This window comes from Watersipora subatra, chromosome 4 (genome assembly GCF_963576615.1).
Source record: "Watersipora subatra chromosome 4, tzWatSuba1.1, whole genome shotgun sequence".
Taxonomy (NCBI): domain Eukaryota; kingdom Metazoa; phylum Bryozoa; class Gymnolaemata; order Cheilostomatida; family Watersiporidae; genus Watersipora; species Watersipora subatra.
The window spans coordinates 2813754-2828006 of NC_088711.1; the positions used below are offsets into that span (position 1 = coordinate 2813754).

Consider the following 14253-nt stretch of genomic DNA (forward strand, 5'->3'; position numbering starts at 1 on the left):
CCGTATGGAGTGCTTACCTTCGAGACAGACATATAACATGAAAGTTGAATTTAACTTAAATGAATTTACATGGAGCTTACTAAACACATACTTAAAACTAAGTTGTAGTATGTATTTTACTAAATTAAACTTCAACTTTGTTATCGGCTAAAATCTTATCACCTAGCTGTTTCCAGTTTCATTTGCGCTATAATTTATAACGAATAACGCTGAACTGAGAGAGAGCATCGTATCTCTTTCAGGCACTGTGAGAGGAATTTTGGCGAATAGCATATCGGCATATTCGTTATTTTGATGTAATCAGCACACCGCCTGCCAAATCTTAAATTTGAGAGAAATTTTTGTTGACATAGTATGGCGAAAAAATGTTAAAATGGCAAGGTTGAATAAACATCGTGCGTGACATCGTAAGGCGAAAAAAATCGCATAACAGGGTCATCGTAACCCAAGGGCGCACTGTAATTGAAAGTAGCGATGAGAGGAGGTGACTGTAGACTTATGTTTGAGTCTAAGAAGTGGATGACTGACAGTCAACAGAGGATATATCAACTATGTACAAGCAAATATACTAGTTTTACAAGCAAATATATTAGTTGTACAAGCAAATATATTAGCTGTACAAGCAAATATACTAGTTGTACAAACAAATATATTAGTTGTACAAGAATATATATTAGCTGTACAAGCGAATATATTAGTTGTACACCCAAATATACAAGTTGTACAAGCAAATACAGTCAAACATGGATAACTCGTCCACGGATAGCTCGAACACATGGTTAATTCGAACATTTCCTTTGGTCCGTTCCCACGTAATGATAAATTGCTATAGATAACTCGAACTCAACACTGTTAATTCGAACTGTTTTTTTGCCCAACGGTACCGAAACGGTTGTTATCGCTTTAGAAAATCACTTTATTCAAAGCCATAGAGGTAAACTTCATCTTTTCGTAATTCATAAGCGTCGTTATTACCACCATCGGCAAAATATTTTTGTCAACGACTTTTCTAAAAGTTTGGTGAAATTTGATTTATACTGCGATACGATGAATAGCACGGGCTAGCCGGGTCACGCGCGCAAGGATTTTCGCCACGCACATACAAAACAAAAATCGCATGTTGTTTTGTATGTGCGTGGCGAAAATCCTTGAGTGCGTGACCCGGCTAGCCCGTGATGAATAGTTTTCCGACGTTGATTCCGTGTTGAATCAACGTCGGAATGTTGAATGTTTAAAACGTCTTAAAAAATGTTGTAATTAAACGTATACGTTGTCTGAGCTACAAAAAACTATTCATCGTTTGACCTAAACACAGAATACGTGTGTACATTCAATAAGTATCTATTAAAAAAGCGTGAGTGATATAGAATGTATCGTAAAACCTCGTAAAACTTCTAATTGAACTGCCTCGGAGTGTTGCTCTTAACGAATCCCAGGTAAAGTAAGGTAATCTGCATAAACTTCAAGAAAAAACGGCAAAATTGATCGTGGGTAAAACCCCAAAAGAAAAAAATGTCTTTTCTTTTGAGCATTTCAACAACGATCAAGTTTTGCCAATGTCAATCTGAAAAACGTCCTGGCAATAACATCACCTCAAACAACAAACCAATCTCAAGTGATAGAAAAATCTCTATACTTTTTCATGAAAACGTTTTAAACTTTACATTAGAAGCATTTAATTTGAAACAAGCCATTTGTGCTTTTGATTTATATTATAGTTTGTATATGTACATGTATCTACTAATAAATAAGTAAATATATGGACTTGTGACAGTGCTCTGATAACTTGAACGCTCTGATAATTCGAACACTTTTGCTCGGTCCCTTGAAGTTCGAGTTATCCATGTTTGACTGTATATTAGTTGTACAAGCAAATATATTAGTTGTACACGCAAATATACTAGTTGTACAAGCAAATATATTAGTTGTACAAGAAAATATATTAGCTGTACAAGCAAATATATTAGTTGTATAAGAAAATATATTAGTTGTACAAGCAAATACCTATATTAGTTGTACAAGCAAATATATTAGTGGTACAAGAAAATATATTAGCTGTACAAGCGAATATATTAGTTGTACACCCAAATATACAAGTTGTACAAGCAAATATATTAGTTGTACAAGCAAATATATTAGTTGTACAAGAAAATATATTAGTTGTACAAGCAAATATATTAGTTGTACAAGAAAATATATTAGTTGTACAAGCAAATATATTAGTTGTACAAGCAAATATACTAGTTGTACAAGCAAGTGTGCGATGTGATGAGGCAAATAAGAAAAGCGATGAAGTCTATAGTTGTAGAGGAGTAACCAGAAGTTGCGCATATGGAAATATGATTATTAAAAGAGGCAAACTGCACCTTGTTAATCTGTAGGCTTCTCACACTACCGAGTCCAGTTGAGTCCTGTGTAAGGCCGCTGGGACTCGGTGAAAATTTTAGTTTTTTACCAGAGAGCGGGGAGCCTGCGCTCGGAGGAGTATCCACCCCATTGACTTTGATATTAGGCAGAGGTCTATGATGCACTAGTGGTGTAACTGCAAATAAAACCTTGGAACTCAAATTCGTCAAATCACATTTAAGAGATAGTTGTTGTAGGACATAATCTACCAGTTCTGACGACTTGTGCAAACTGCTCTAGTCCGTCACTATGACGGAGTCGGAGTTCCAATATTTCGCTTCATTATCTACTTAAAAGGTTTAAATATGAAATACAGTGACCTGTGAATCTGTATGTTTTATTAAGCTTCTTAATAAGTTGAGCATTACTAGTAACAATATCAGGGCAACAGACGGGGGGGGGGGGGGGGGGGGGGATAAACAATAACCTATATTAGACTCAATAAATAAAACCAACAAGTCTCTTGAAGTTAGTAGCTAGCAAACTATGAATGTCCAGTTTGGAATGAAAAATAATGTGTTACAGCATAACTGACAACACACAAGCTGACATCCATATTACAAATCCTGCACTTTTATTTATAGTTATTTCAAAATTCCGCCTTTTAGCAGGGCAAACGGGCTGAAAGAATAGCAGCATTATTGATACATGACCTGAAGTATCCATGTCTTGACATCATTATATTGACATCACCTGCTTTCTAAACACGAACCAAGAACTGTTCCTTTAAAATCCTTGATCAGCCGAACAGGCAGGTCGCACCAAATATGTGTAGATCAGCTATTTCTTAAAATCTTTCTCGAACCTTTAGTTTATGCAGAAAACAAATCTATGGAAAAGGACACAGAATGAATTGAGCCACTACTCAAGGGGCTACAACAGAATGAGTGAAGTTGGTAGCGTTTGCTGGGACTCAGAGCAAGGCAACACGGTAATTGCAATGGCTATGTTAGGACATGAGCTACAACAAGTACTACTGTAGCCGGTGATTGTTTACATCAAAATTGGCTGAGCACCTCAAATGTTTAGTATTCGCAGACCAAACCCTCTCCGTGAACCTTGCCTCACACCATTGTTATTTTACAATCAGTAAACCACTTAACAAAAGTCAAACAAATCCTATAAAAAGAAAAGATATGATGGAAATGCTTTAACAAAATATAAATTTCGAGTGCTTTCAGTTATGCTATCGAATCTGCATGAAAAACTTAATAAGATGTGTAAAAATTATGCCAAGAACAACTACAACCGCCGAGACAATCCACCGTATCGGCACATCTCAACTACAGGTGATCCACCGTATCAGCACATCTCAACCACAGGTGATCCACCGTATCAGCACATCTCAACCACAGGTGATCCACCGTATCGGCACATCTCAACCACAGGTGATCCACCGTATCGGCACATCTCAACCACAGATGGTCCACCGTATCAGCATGTCTCAACCACAGGTGATCCAGCATATCAGCACATCTCAACCACAGGTGATCCACCGTATCAGCACATCTCAACCACAGGTGATCCACCGTATCAGCACATCTCAACCACAGGTGATCCACCGTATCAGCACATCTCAACCACAGGTGATCCACCATATCAGCACATCTCAACTACAGGTGATCCACCGTATCAGCACATCTCAACCACAGGTGATTCACTGTATCGGCACATCTCAACCACAGATGATCCACCGTATCAGCATGTCTCAACCACAGGTGATCCACCGTATCGGCACATCTCAACCACAGGTGATCCACTGTATCAGCACATCTCAACCACAGGTGATCCACCGTATCAGCATGTCTCAACCACAGGTGATCCAGCATATCAGCACATCTCAACCACAGGTGATCCACCATATCAGCACATCTCAACCACAGGTGATCCACCGTATCGGCACATCTCAACCACAGGTGATCCACCGTATCGGCACATCTCAACCACAGATGGTCCACCGTATCAGCATGTCTCAACCACAGGTGATCCAGCATATCAGCACATCTCAACCACAGGTGATCCACCATATCAGCACATCTCAACCACAGGTGATCCACCGTATCGGCACATCTCAACCACAGGTGATCCACTGTATCGGCACATCTCAACCACAGGTGATCCACTGTATCAGCATGTCTCAAATCGTCAACTCAACCAGCACTTTTCTCACCGTTTGAGCGAGTTTGATACTTATGCATCCAGCACAAGATTAAAGAAGTATAACCGTAATGCACTCAGAGACCCCATGAGTTTAGTGTTATGACAAGTTCCTTCTGCAGTTTACTTTCAAAGATGATTTATAATTTATATACATCTTAATATTAGCAGAGCTTTTAGATAAACATCCCTAGATAGGAAGTTTTAAAGAAACTACTACTACCTCCATACAAGAGTAAGTATATCCATCGCAGATATAACCCGGTGATACGTGTCACAGAATTGTTTTATAAGATTGCATTGAAATAGTTTTGGATCCATCTGTTAACTAACATAGGGTGGTGAATAAAACACAACCTCGATACAGTCTTCCATTGTGTATCATTGTCTGCAAGATGAAAAGTATGGAGACTCAAATGCTTTCAGTTTAATTGCAGACAATTCACCGCATACTTTCACCTCATCATACAAATTTCCAAAACACGATGTGAACATTAGGCCAATATCTGAGTTTAAACTCGGAGTAATTTCCAAAGCAATATTTGAGGTTCCTTGAAATATAGAAATATTGCTGTTTTGGAAGACTAAAGTAAAGGGACTATTGAAAATTAACAATAAACCATAAAAATATGAAAGCAATAAAAATTATCTATGCTAAGTTAATTTAAACTTCTCGAGTATAAGTTGGATATACCTATGTCTACGTCTCCAAGGTACCTATGTCTATGTCTCCAAGGTACCTATGTCTATGTCTTCAATGTACCTATGTCTATGTCTCCGAGGTACCTATGTCTATGTCTCCGAGGTACCTATGTCTATGTCTCCGAGGTACCTATGTTTATGTCTCCGAGGTACCTATGTCTATGTCTCCGAGGTACCTATGTTTATGTCTCCAATGTACCTATGTCTATGTCTCCAAGGTACCTATGTCTATGTCTCCGAGGTACCTATGTCTATGTCTCCGAGGTACCTATGTCTATGTCTCCAAGGTACCTATGTCTATGTCTCCAAGGTACCTATGTCTATGTCTTCAATGTACCTATGTCTATGTCTCCGAGGTACCTATGTCTATGTCTCCAATGTACCTATGTCTATGTCTCCAAGGTACCTATGTTTATGTCTCCAAGGTACCTATGTCTATGTCTCCAAGGTACCTATGTCTATGTCTCCAAGGTACCTATGTCTCCAAGGTACCTATGTCTATGTCTCCAAGGTAACGCTAGAACAAAAAAGCTTCTTTCATTGCTTAAAACCTTACAAATTTAGCTTTTTAAATATAACTTAGCTAAATAGTGAGAATAGTTTTATACAATGCATTTGTTTTAATGTTATGGACAATCATCAGCAGTATTTATTAACTATATACAATATTTAATGCTATTTACAATCATCAGCAGTATTTATCCGAATGTCTCATGTTTGCGAAAGATGGAAACGGTACTTAGGAATGTGTAAGGAAATGCCGTGCAGGCAAATTCATTTTAAAAAAATTTCCCACTTCAGTCGTTCTTATTTCAATTTGAGGAGTTCCAAATGTGACACATCAAGACCTATTAACATAATATGTAAAGCTTTGACTGTATTTTCAGTAAATCCATTCCATGTATACAAGCTACACCTCAATAATTACTCTTATGACCACATTACCAAGCGAGACTAGAGATATAATAATTACTCTATGACCACAGTACCAAGCGAGACTTTCTAGCGATATAATAATTACTCTATGACCACAGTACCAAGCGAGACTTTCTAGCGATATAATAATTACTCTATGACCACAGTACCAAGCGAGACTTTCTAGCGATATAATAATTACTCTATGACCACAGTACCAAGCGAGACTTTCTAGCGATATAATAATTACTCTATGACCACAGTACCAAGCGAGACTTTCTAGCGATATAATAATTACTCTATGACCACAGTACCAAGCGAGACTTTCTAGCGATATAATAATTACTCTATGACCACAGTACCAAGCGAGACTTTCTAGCGATATAATAATTACTCTATGACCACAGTACCAAGCGAGACTTTCTAGCGATATAATAATTACTCTATGACCACAGTACCAAGCGAGACTTTCTAGCGATATAATAATTACTCTATGACCACGGTACCAAGCGAGACTTTCTAGCGATATAATAATTACTCTATGACCACGGTACCAAGCGAGACTTTCTAGCGATATAATAATTACTCTATGACCACGGTACCAAGCGAGACTTTCTAGCGATATAATAATTACTCTATGACCACAGTACCAAGCGAGACTTTCTAGCGATATAATAATTACTCTATGACCACAGTACCAAGCGAGACTTTCTAGCGATATAATAATTACTCTATGACCACAGTACCAAGCGAGACTTTCTAGCGATATAATAATTACTCTATGACCACAGTACCAAGCAGACTTTCTAGCGATATAATAATTACTCTATGACCACAGTACCAAGCGAGACTTTCTAGCGATATAATAATTACTCTATGACCACAGTACCAAGCGAGACTTTCTAGCGATATAATAATTACTCTATGACCACAGTACCAAGCGAGACTTTCTAGCGATATAATAATCTTTTTGGTTGTGAAAAAGGCAATTAAAAAAGAGAACCGAGTTATTTATGGCTGCAAGGATTCTATTAAGGATTCTATTAAGGATTCTAACGGATGTGCACTAGAGAGATACTTTTGGGCCCATAGTTAGTAAAACGAAAAGGTTTACTTAAGACATGAGATGAAGAAGGTAGCAATTTTATTCTGTATGTTGTCATGAACAATCTCAGTTCAAACTGTAAGGCACAAGTTGCTATCAAATGTGTGCAATCGTTTAGGTATCACACCTTAGCAATAATGTTGTCCTACAAACCGCCCGAGCAGAGATTGTAGCCTACATATGATGGTGCCATAATGATGCAACCATCATTTTCACCGTAGCCAAAGCGTGTTGCACAATGTACGCACGCGTGCCTTTAGCTTATGACTATAAATATTCTACAGACAGAGGGTAAAAATAGCCTAAGAAGTACTCTACCTGCTCTTGATGTCTGATTGGAAGGTATACTTTCTTTGCTCCTGCTGATTGCTGACCTTAGCCTACAATCAGCAGACAGCAGTTCCTAGATACGAAGATGAGAGGTAGATGAAAGGAAATGCAACATTGAACTGTTTATGTTTGATACTGAAGCTAGCAGCACTACTCTGACCTCTTAAGTACACAAACCCTGATATACATAGGCGGGAATAACAGCTGACTGGATATATATATAGTACAGTAGACTATGGAGTGTGAGGTCGAAGAGAGGACATCTCTCCATACTAAATCCTTCCATTATTGCGTAAAATAAAGTGGCATGGGCCAAATTTGATTTGGTCAATAAATGGGAAGATTACAAGCAAAGGAATAAGGTAGAGGGAAACAGATGACAGCAGAAAATAGGCAAGAGAGGGAATTAGACAGCAAAGATAAATAGATTATACAGACAAATAGACACCAGGAGAAAACAGGCCACAGTGAGAGGCTACAGAGAATAATGAGTCACCAAATAGTAACGAAAGCCACAAAAGACTACAGAAAGAAATAGGTCGCAAAGAGAATGAGACCTCGGAGATAAATTGGTCAAAAAAATAACTAGACCTCAGAGATATTTTGCTCAAGAAAGAAACTAGGTAACAAAGGGAACAAGACGACGGGGAGAAATAGGCCATGTAGAGAACTAGACTACACAGGGTAATCGAATTAAATGACTAACTGATAGTGAATTAAAGTACAGCTTTCATACTGGAAGCTATACATATTTCCCATACCTAACGTAGTATAAAGCATAAAGATCATGCAAATATGAAAGAATTATCATTTGACTTAACACGGTCCAGCTCTGACCTCGAAAAGTAAAAAACCTCAATGTATTGTCACCCAGCCCTTTTATAGACATTAGGAATTGGCCACAGTTTACATGAGCGAATTTCAGTACAAGTTACAGCCTACAATAAAATAATACATTCACCATGCTGCTTCCCCTGAAACTAACCAGCAATTGTAACATAAACAGACACGGGCGAGCCGAGCCGTGAGCTTATTACGATGTCAATATCGGCAAGCAAATGAATGGTTATTGGTGGAGTGCTCATAGACAATCACTGGTCTTCCTAGTTTCCATCCTAGTAGGTTGAACATGGTGTTTATTGAGGCTTATAGTTTCCTTCAATGCTTCGGGTCATATCTTTGCAAATCCATAATGAATTATACGCTGCTGTACGCTGACTCAATTGTGTACTACCAAGCAGTTTATACATAGCTTAAAGGTTGACTCGCAACAAAATTCACATTACAGTTTATTTGGTATCAAAAGATTCACCATGTCTTACTCTGCTGTGTTGTAGATGCAAAATAAGTGGAAATGTGATTACAAGCTCTTAAAAGCTCAAAAACGAACAGTTAATTGCCGCCATCACGAAAACGCCATAGGTCGGAATCAATTTATTTCTCTGACGTACTCAAGCAATTTGGTTATTGTTTTGACTGTGATGTTATCATGTAAATTGAAAGGCCAGTGAAAGGCTCAATATAGAACTTCTCATAGCACTAGTTTATGACAAACACTTCGGGTTTTACCGAAAAGCCCGTATCAAATATACATTAGATGCCGCTACTTTACAGTTTCGTTTCAGCTTGGTCTAATCATCTAGTCGTAATCTGATCATGTAACCCACACTTCCTGCCAAACAGCTCAATTAATTTCTGCAGCATTTTTTGACTATCACAGGTGACAAACAGGCTCGTAATGTTTATCAGAGGATGATATGCACTCCTTCCAGCTAAGGTTAAAAAATTAAACAAATTTTTACGATAGGTTTTGAAATATCAGCGCTCGAAATGACACCATTACAATGATGATGAAATAGACGCGTGAGGACAATAGACATGGCTTTATTGAATGCAAGAAGTATATTCGTGAAAATGTTTCGACGACAGAGGTTGCATGAAAGTGTAAACAGAAGCCATTTTGTTCAGCTACATCCCATTTGAGCCGTTTTGGAAAGAGATTCTAATCTACGGTGCTTTCGTGATGGCTGCGATTTACTGTTCGTTTTTGAGCTTTTAAAAACTTGTAATCACATTTCTACATATTTTGCACCTACAACACAGCAGAGTAAGACATCATGAACCTTTTGATACCAAATAACTGTAATGTGAATTTTGTTGCAAGTCAACCTTTAAAGGTTGGTCTGTCCTTGTTAGAAGAAGCATTTATTAATGGTGACTTTACTGGAACGTAATGGTGACTAGCTAAGACTTAATACTATACCATGTATTATAGTACCTACAATATAAGTAGCTCTAGGCTACCATCTTATCATTTGCATGGTTTAATTAACTTTGAAGAGTGTTTTGCACCACATTAGAGTTTTTAAATTGGCAGCTGTACAGAAACCTGCTAGCTGGAGAGCACCCTAGCATTGCAAGTAACAATGGAAATAGAAAGGGCATACTGAAGCCTGAGTACTGATAGAGAATGACCAATAGTGTTGATAAGTGAATGACAAATAATGAGTGAGTAATAGTGAGTAACTAATAGTGAGTGACCAATAGTGAGTGAGCAATAGTGAGTGAGCAATAGTGAGTGAGCAATAGTGAGTGACCAATGGTGTTTGGGCAATAGTGGGTGAACAAAAGTGGGTGGCCAATAGCAGCCCTACCTGCTGATGATTGATGGCTTTCTCTCCCTAAACTCATTTAAGTCATCCGCCTTCAAAAACTCATTCTCTCTGGTGATTATAACATTATTCATGCTGCCAGTAGAAACAGTCCGCTGCCTTTTTTTCTCTTCCAGCAGTCTGCAACCAGTCCAGAAAAAAATTCCCAATTATCTGCAGGTTGATTAATTTTTATGCAGGTTATCTGCATGATTTAGCTTGCCTCAGACAAGAAAAGTGGTGAATGCAGTTCACTATATAAGAACCAATCCTCAGCAACGCAATTAACACCATTTTTGGAGAGACAACTATCAGTAGATTTTTACCTCACAAGTACCAGTTAACCATCACCAGCCCGTTAACCATCACCAGTTAACCATCCCCAGCACCGAGTAACCATCACTCACCGGTACCTTCATCACTCACCGGTGCCTTCATCATTCACCGGTACCTTCATCACTCACCAGTACCTTCATTTCTCACCAGTACCTTCATCACTGACCAGCACCTTCATCACTCACCGGTACCTTCATCACTCACCGGTACCTTCATCACTCACCGGTGCCTTCATCATTCACCGGTACCTTCATCACTCACCAGTACCTTCATCACCCACCGGTACCTTCATCATTCACCAGTACCTTCATCACTCACCAGTACCTTCATCACTGACCAGTACCTTCATCACTCACCGGTACCTTCATCACTCACCAGTGCCTTCATCACTCACCGGTACTGTTAAGCTTGACATAGTAAATTAATCCCTCACCCAACACCTTTACCGTTGACTATGTACATTTGTGTTCAAGTCATACCATTTTCCATCATGCATTACATGTCTAGCCCAGGCAGAACTTGCATCTACATAAAAACTGACAATAGTAGGCCAACGACGTAATACAAGGGCCAATTATGTTCAAGGTCGCACAATAACAACTTTGGAAAGTTTAGCAAAACCTACTATAATAGTACTACACCTATGTTCATTCATACTGTTTACAGCGACTACATGATGCGTTCTATAAAATTGAGCCCAAAACAAGCAGACACAATAAAACAAAAAATAAATCCTACCTCTGCATGATCATACAAGTCTGAGGGCCTATCTTCTTATCCTCTTCCAACCGACGTATTAGCAGCTTTTTACGGCGTTTCAGGTCAGCATCAAGTGGTCGGTAAAGAGTGGCTGCCAAAGAACCCAACGCAATAATAAATTTATGCACAACTACAGTTGATCATACCAAGACAAGTGTTGATTCAATTTAGTTTGATACATATGGCAAGAGAGAGAGCCAAAGTTGTTGGAACAGTTAAAGAGACGGGCAAACTAAACAGACAATATTATATTAGGGAGAAAATGTTGTAAACTGAAATTCACTTGATAAATGGAGAAACCCTGGCTATCTGCATACCAGTAACAAAAAAAAATGGTGGTCTAGCAGAGGTAAGAACAAGGAAGACGTGGATAACAATTAGGAAGGAAAGGTGAGAGAGAACCAGGCACTTACCCAGTACCAATCCCTGAAGTACTACCCCGCTAATGAGAGCTACACACCCCTTCAATTCAAACTCATTTAGAAGGTGTGAGACGAAGGGAGCCATGACAGCCATGCCCACTCCTGAGCCACACATAGCGATGGTAGTTGCTTGCACTCGCCTCTTTTCAAAATAGAAGCCAACTATAAGCAATGCAGCCAAGAACATCATGCCAAATCCGATACCTGTAAACAGAATTACAAATGACAGCCAGGAACTTCATTTATTACACAGATTAAAGCTCGGACTCCAGCCTAATGTTTACCACCGATTCAGGTAGCTGTGTGTAAAGCAGATCTTGCTGATGATATAGGTACTAATCCAGCAGTTGGTGTAAAGCCCTTGCTATAACATGCAAATTCCCTTGCTAAACCAATAGATTCATGCTCCACTAACTGACCACTCGCAGTACATGGTACAAGTTCAGTAAATATGAGAAATGTTGCTAATGGATTCATAGACGCATCTTGCACTACCTTACAGGGTAATGACTGCCTAACGCTATCATTGTAAGTGCTCTGTCGAGAATAACTCTGGGGTTATGGCTCCCCATGGGCACCAATGAGTGCTACTCACATACCCGCCCACCCCCTTTCCCCGCAATCAATGACGGAGATTTTGTGCAAACGCCAGAGAGCAAAAGAAGTATATTCATATAAAGCACCTTAAAGGAACACCTACATATGTGATTCGCTGTGGACACTGATTAGGAAGATCCTGGAATAAGTAGGAATGCTAGAATCATCTACCGGTACTTGCTAATTAGGCTCAGACAACTGTCAAAACAACTGAGCATTGTTGGACATTAGAAGGAAGGATGTCATGAGCTGAGTATTCACATTATATTTTTACAATCGTGTTTCTATCCTGTATTACAAATACCTCAAGTGTAAGAGCAATAGGAAACTAAAGTATACAGCCATGCTCTGAGCCTTCAGTAGAATAGCTCAACAAAAACACAAAGGTCTAGCTGGTAAAAAAATTTAGCAAAATAAGTCAATAATGAGTGGCATCCACCCGTGAGTCACAAACTTTCTAATAGGTATCATTCAATTTAACACTGTATTTGAGGTCTGTTTGTGACATAGTTCTCCATGTCACCAACAGGAAAACGTGCGAGATCCTCCCAAGTGCAGGAAAGATATAGCCTGTAGAAGGTAAAAAAATTATTGCCAAAAATCCAGAGTACCAAGCCTGGAGTCTACTCTCCTCATCCGCTATTGCATAATATAATAATGTAAAAATTTTTGGTTGGAATGTGACAGGAGCCGAAGATCATGAGGTGCATTGAGCGTCACCTCTCCTAAATGTCTACAAGTGTTCTTCATTATATCTGCAAATTGATAAATACATATAATCTGTTTACGCATGCTATGCAGTAGTCTTATGACTGGCAGCAAGCGTTGTTATCCATATGCTGCTGCTGCCGCTTACCTGTGCCCAGCCCAAAGAGGAGCAAGAACATGGGTGGCTTGTTCGCAAATGCAGAGAAAAATATAGAAAGAGAGGAGAGAAAGCATCCACTCATCGCCACTCGTCTGCTGCCAAATTTGTTACAAAGTGCACTGGCAACCGGCCCTGCAATGACATACCAAGAGCTATGTTAGTCAAACCAGTAAGCCCTTCAGACACAAGTTGTGTACAGAATAGGGCATACAGCACACTGACTGGTTGCTGATACAACACTGGGTCTGTATGAACACAAAACTACATATACCAAAAGAGAACTAAAAACGACAAGGCGTGAGCAAGAAAGACTGAAGATTGTGTTGGAGTACCCTCAAAAAGCCAATTATTTGATAATATATGAACAGTAGTAGGCATGAACAGTACAAATCCCTACCTGAGATCATGTAGACACCTAGAAGCAAGGCTCCCCCAAAGCTTATGTAAGCGGTGATATATGGCTGCTCCTGAGAGGGCACGAGTCTCAGAACATGATCAGCAGGTTCCACCAAGACTTCAGGCACGGCAGTTGTATTGCGGCTCAAATGATAGACAAACTCGGGGAGTAAGATCCCAAAACTGTAGCACAGCCCATCTACTATTGCATTGATGAGGAATGAGGCAAAGACTACTACCCAACCCCAGCCCCCATCAGGAGGGGTAGGAGGAGGGATGGAGTCCAAAGCTTGCCGGAACTCTTGTTCCTCCTCACTTAAATTGTCAACATTTCGGTTGCCACGTTGCCGCAAATCAATCCCAAAATTCCTCTGAGACATTTTCTACAAAATGAGTCTATCAACTGTTTAGACAGAAAAAGTGTATAGAGAAGATTACTCCTAGTCAGCATGTATGACTGCTGACAACCGGTAAGCAGAAGCATTGGAGCATACGAGTCACAGCCTGTGACATATGTTATGGCTACGTTGATGGCAACTAGGCGTATCTAGTAACTAGCTACCTACTAGCCATACATTGTCCGAATATTTCAGATTTTGCATTAGTAGT

General features: G+C 39.3%; 1 protein-coding gene across 1 annotated transcript in view; it reads right to left on the bottom strand.

The window, feature by feature from the left end:
* Positions 1-14253, bottom strand: part of LOC137393249 (uncharacterized) — a 36334-nt gene that overhangs the window by 20162 nt on the left and 1919 nt on the right. Inside the window, 7 exon segments of the mRNA XM_068079708.1 lie at positions 2367-2542; positions 7604-7665; positions 10270-10407; positions 11341-11452; positions 11775-11987; positions 13237-13380; positions 13646-14027. Of these exon segments, the coding sequence (XP_067935809.1) occupies positions 2367-2542; positions 7604-7665; positions 10270-10407; positions 11341-11452; positions 11775-11987; positions 13237-13380; positions 13646-14024 (1224 nt within the window). The 5' untranslated portion in view covers positions 14025-14027.